This window comes from Cariama cristata, unplaced genomic scaffold, assembly GCF_000690535.1.
Source record: "Cariama cristata isolate BGI_N322 unplaced genomic scaffold, ASM69053v1 scaffold16447, whole genome shotgun sequence".
In the NCBI taxonomy this organism is placed as follows: Eukaryota; Metazoa; Chordata; class Aves; order Cariamiformes; family Cariamidae; genus Cariama; species Cariama cristata.
This window is the reverse complement of record NW_009628539.1, coordinates 44,187-48,856: the sequence shown is the minus strand read 5'-3', so window position 1 is coordinate 48,856 and position 4,670 is coordinate 44,187. Positions and strand designations below refer to the sequence as shown.

The following is a 4,670-nucleotide window of genomic DNA, read 5'->3' as shown; positions in this document are numbered from 1 at the left end:
TCCAGATGTGCAGGCACAACGGCTGGGGCATGCACAACTGCGGGCACTCGGAGGATGCCAGCGTCATCTGTGCAGGTCAATGGGCAGCAGAGGCTCCTGTGGAGCTCATGGCGCTCTGTGCTGGACCCCTCCATGTCCCCATCCCCTCCTTGCTATGATCCTTGTAGTGTTACCCTATGCCCCAAGTTGGGGTCATGTATATTCCCCAGCACCTTTCACCTGAGCAACACGTCTCACTTATGGCTCTTCTTCCTCCAAACCCACAGCTCCTCCGGCCACCCCGACCCCTTCGTCAGGTAATGCTCTTCTGTGACTCTTCTCACCTTTTGTATTTGTGGGCAGTGTCTCTGTTGGGCTTTTTTTAATTTTATTTTTGTTTCTATGGCATTATCACTTGAAACTTGCATGATAATTCTCAGACGGGCTGTGATATGCTCTTGCATTTCTGTGATGCTTATTTTGCATTTATGCTGGTTGGCTGTGGGCAAGCCATTTCCCCACTGGGCTCTTCAGCCGGGTCAAGGCTTAGGAAGTGCTGTTTAAATCTCTAACTGTTAACCGCATACATCAGTACTGGCAGGGTGGTGTTCAAGTATTACAATGTGTAATTTTGGGGTCTTCTGCTTCCTAGAGCTGTTATGATCTTCAGCCTGCTATTTTTGCCTTAGAAAGTATATTTTAGATTTAGAGCTTGACCATTCACAGTAGAAAATAGTATGAAAGTGAAGGTGCCTGAGAGTTCGTCCAGTCTGATTAGAGGAAGGGGCAGTGTCTGGGTACAGCTGATGCTCCCAAGCTTGGAATAGCCCAGGAATCCCAAAATCCTGAGACAGGGAGGAGTGTGCTGCAGTGGGGGTGTCCCTGTGCAGGAATATAAAACGGAGGGTTGTTGCCTTTACGTTTCACGTCTTGCGGGAATTAAGTTCAGAGCTCGTGTTCGTCTTCCTATAAGGAAACTTGTAGGATTATCTGTGTGTTTAACATAAGAATTCATGCTTGCAGGAACATGAAAGCTTTTTGCAGTTACGCTTTTAGGAGAAATGAGATATATTTAAGACTTGGCCCAGCAACCTGGAGTGCTTATTTCAGTCTGAGACCATAAAATTACAGAGTTTCCTAGAAGACTTGCAACTTACCTATTCTCCAAAGTCCTTAGGGGAATAAAGAGAAACAGCAGAGTAACCAAGGGAATGCTGTCTGTTCAGGAAGGTGCTTCCATTTTGACCGTCATGACATCTCCCAGAACCAGATGTCCACTGCAGAAAGAAGAGACCAGAGCAGAAAGAATCAAGGTGTTACCAGCCCAGCCTGGAGAGGGTGGGCTGCCATCATGGATGTGACAGGGAATCCTGAATCCAACATGAAAGCAAAACCTAAAGCAAAAGCAAATATTTGTTTTGATTTGGGTCATACAGAATGTCACTTGCAGTCAGCAGGAGATCTGCTTTTCAGCAGCTGCGGATGAGACACGTACTGCTCAAGTACAATTTTGTAGAGGTTACTGTAAGTAAATTCTCTTCCATTTCTTTCTGCAGCACCTTATTTTTGTGGTGGTTCAATCTCAAATTCCTCTGGGATGCTGCAGAGTCCCTTCTACCCTGGAAATTATCCAAACAACATTGACTGTGTGTGGGAAATACAAGTAGAGAACAATTTCCGTGTTATGCTCACGTTTAGAGATATTGCGTAAGTAAAACATTGATTTCCTGGGCAAATAAAAAAGTCAAAACTTACTTGAGAAGTTTGAAAACTTACTTCAAACAGGCAACCTTCCTAATTTTAAAGATACTTTTAATAACATCCAGAAGTTGGAAAACTAGAACAAAATCCAGATTCCTGTAGTATTTTCTGCTCACTTTTTTCTGCTATGGTTACATACAAAGTGATTAAAACCTCTGCCATGAAAACTTTAAGTGCTGAAAGATTTTATCACACGTTAGACAATTAAATCACAGTTTCTGAAAGGCATTTGACAAGGTGCTGACGTTTGTTCACCAGGATGCGAAGCAGCAGATGCCAGTATGACTACGTTGAAGTCTATGACGGGCCTCCACACTCTTCCCCGCTTCTTGGGAGACTTTGTTCTGGTTCCTTTCCCACGTACATATCCTCTTCAAACATGATGACTGTTCGCTTTCACAGTGATTCTAGATATACCTTCAGAGGGTTTCAGGCTCACTACTCCTCCATTCCAGCAGATCACAACACTAGTAAGTTCCCGGTTCGTTGTCCGTTACTCAACGGACAAGCCTGTTTATTGCTTTTGTTTGCAAAATAATTATTTGTGTATATTTAAAGATGTTAGGGAAATGAAATGATGCATGTGAAATACGATGGGTTGGTGTGTGAACTGCTTACCTTCTAAATGAAGAAAAAAACAACATTTGGTTCAATTACAACTTTAATCATTAACACATTCCTGAAGTCCCTAATATATCGTATCTTCTTCTACCAGCCCTTCTGTGCTTGCCAGACTACATGCATGCAGTGGTTAGCAGAGACTATCTCCAGTCTCAAGGCTACTCGGCACAGTTGGTCACCCTGAACGACAATCGCTGTAGACCAACAGTCACGTCACACGAGGTTATATTCAACATTCCCTACAACGGCTGTGGGACGATACGAGAGGTACGCTCACCGTTGTGCTCACTGAATTGCAGGACCCACTTTGAAAAACCATGAAAGGGCCGTTGTGGTCCATAGTGCTAAAAAACGAACCAACGAGACCCCGAAGTTTTTACTGGTTTAGCTTTCCATGCCTTAGGGAATCTCTATGCTTAACAGAAATAAGCATCTAGGGAGGAAAGCGTGGAAGGAAGTCATAGGAACTTTCTGTGATTTGAAGTAGATGCAGTCTTGTAAGTGTCATGCAGGTTTGGGCTGACTGTATACTACACGATTGGTGTTTCATATAGATGTTCAACGAGTTCGTTCTGCCTTGGATTTAACAAAGAGTTTTTCTCCACTGATATCTGTTTAATTACATACTTCAACAAGTTTATTTACAGTGTGTGAGCAGAAAAGACTGACATCAAGCTTCTTGGGTTAAAGAGTTTAAGATGAATTTACATTTTTAAATTGCATATTACTGTATCAAAGCTTAGAACACGGACCATGATGAAAATCCTCATTTTAAATTACATGTTAAACAGGAGAACAATGATACAATCAACTATTCCAACATGATCAAGATTACATCTTCTGGGTACATAATCAAGAGGAAAAAGAATATTCACTTACATATCAGTTGCAAAATGCTACAGAACACATGGATGCAAATAATGTATGTTGCTGAGGATACTGTAGATGTGAATGAAAATCAGTTTGGAAGATATGACATGAACATCACTTTTTATGATTCCTCATCATTCTTGCGGCAAGTGCACGACTCTCCATACTACATTGACTTGAACCAAAATTTGTACCTTGAAGCTTATCTTCACAGCTCAGACTCAAATCTGATCGTGTTTGTGGACACGTGTGTGGCATCTCCCGATCCTCATGATTTTAACACTCTGGCCTATGATATAATCAAGAACGGGTAAGAGCAAGTTGTTAGAAGCACAGCTGTAACACCTTTTCAGCATTTATTTAAAAGAATAGAGCCAATCTGAATTGGTTTAGATTTCGTTATCAACAGACTGTTAAAAAGAGTCTTTGATGTTTTATTTTTACAGTGTGAGTCCTTGTCCTATATGCAAAATTCAAAGCAGGGGTAGTGAAGCAAATGAGATGAGACAGTGAAAACTGGCAGCAGGAATCTATCATCCTGGATGCTAAATATTGCATTTTTATCCCATTGTGTTCTTAGTACATGGCTATGATATAATTTTGTTTTAAGCTATTACATTTTTGCAGGAATGAACATGCGTGTATCCATGAAGAAGACTAATTTTTTTTTTTGTTTCTTTCTAGATGTGTTAGAGATTCTTCCTATGCCACATACTACTCCCCTGACAGTCACATTGCTCGATTCAAATTTAATGCCTTTGAGTTCATTCGCCGCCACACGTCAGTCTACCTGCAGTGTGAGCTGGCGGTGTGCAGGCTCCATGACTATTCCTCCCGCTGCTACCGGGGCTGTATTAGCAGATCCAAGAGACAAACAAGTTCTGCCGAGGAAAATGTGAATGTGGTTGTCGGACCACTTCAGCTTCGAGAAGGGGGTGCTCAGAGTAGGAATATTGGTAAAGTCAAATAAATTTATCTCATTTCTCTAAGACTACTTCGGGCTTCAAGAGAAACCACAGTCACATCTGTCACTGAAATCTGCTTTTGCTCACTTTGGCATAAAAAGTAAGGGATTCTTTGGCTGACCCAAATGTCTACAAATCTCTTCTTCTTCCAACATCTTGCAAACCCCCTGTTTTCACCAGCGTGTACAAAAGTGTAACTGCTTTGGCTGTCCTAAAGGAGAGGTAGCGTGTAACCCGTTTGAGTGCTATAACTCCATTGAACTGATTAGCTCCAGTCTGCTTGTGTAACGTGATGGCCAGCTGGGAGCAAACTCCCAGCCTTCTTGAGAAACATTTAGTTCCCTCAGTTGTCTTCTGTTTATGAAGGTTGCTGACTTAAGTTGTCATCCCTGCCCTTGTAAAGCCTATTCAACGAATCTATAAGAAGTTAGCTTATTTCTGACTCGGATCTGGGAACCATCCCTTTTGATGCAG

The 4,670-nt window shown here is 42.0% G+C and overlaps 1 protein-coding gene across 1 annotated transcript; it reads left to right on the top strand.

Moving 5' to 3' along the window:
- Window positions 1-1,535: 1,535 nt before the first annotated feature.
- Window positions 1,536-4,201, top strand: LOC104165282 (deleted in malignant brain tumors 1 protein-like; the record flags this gene model as incomplete). Its single annotated transcript, XM_009704860.1, has 5 exons — window positions 1,536-1,686; window positions 1,999-2,210; window positions 2,456-2,628; window positions 3,153-3,541; window positions 3,916-4,201. Coding segments are annotated over 5 exons (1,211 nt in total), but the record flags the coding sequence as incomplete, so codon positions are not given.
- Window positions 4,202-4,670: the final 469 nt, after the last annotated feature.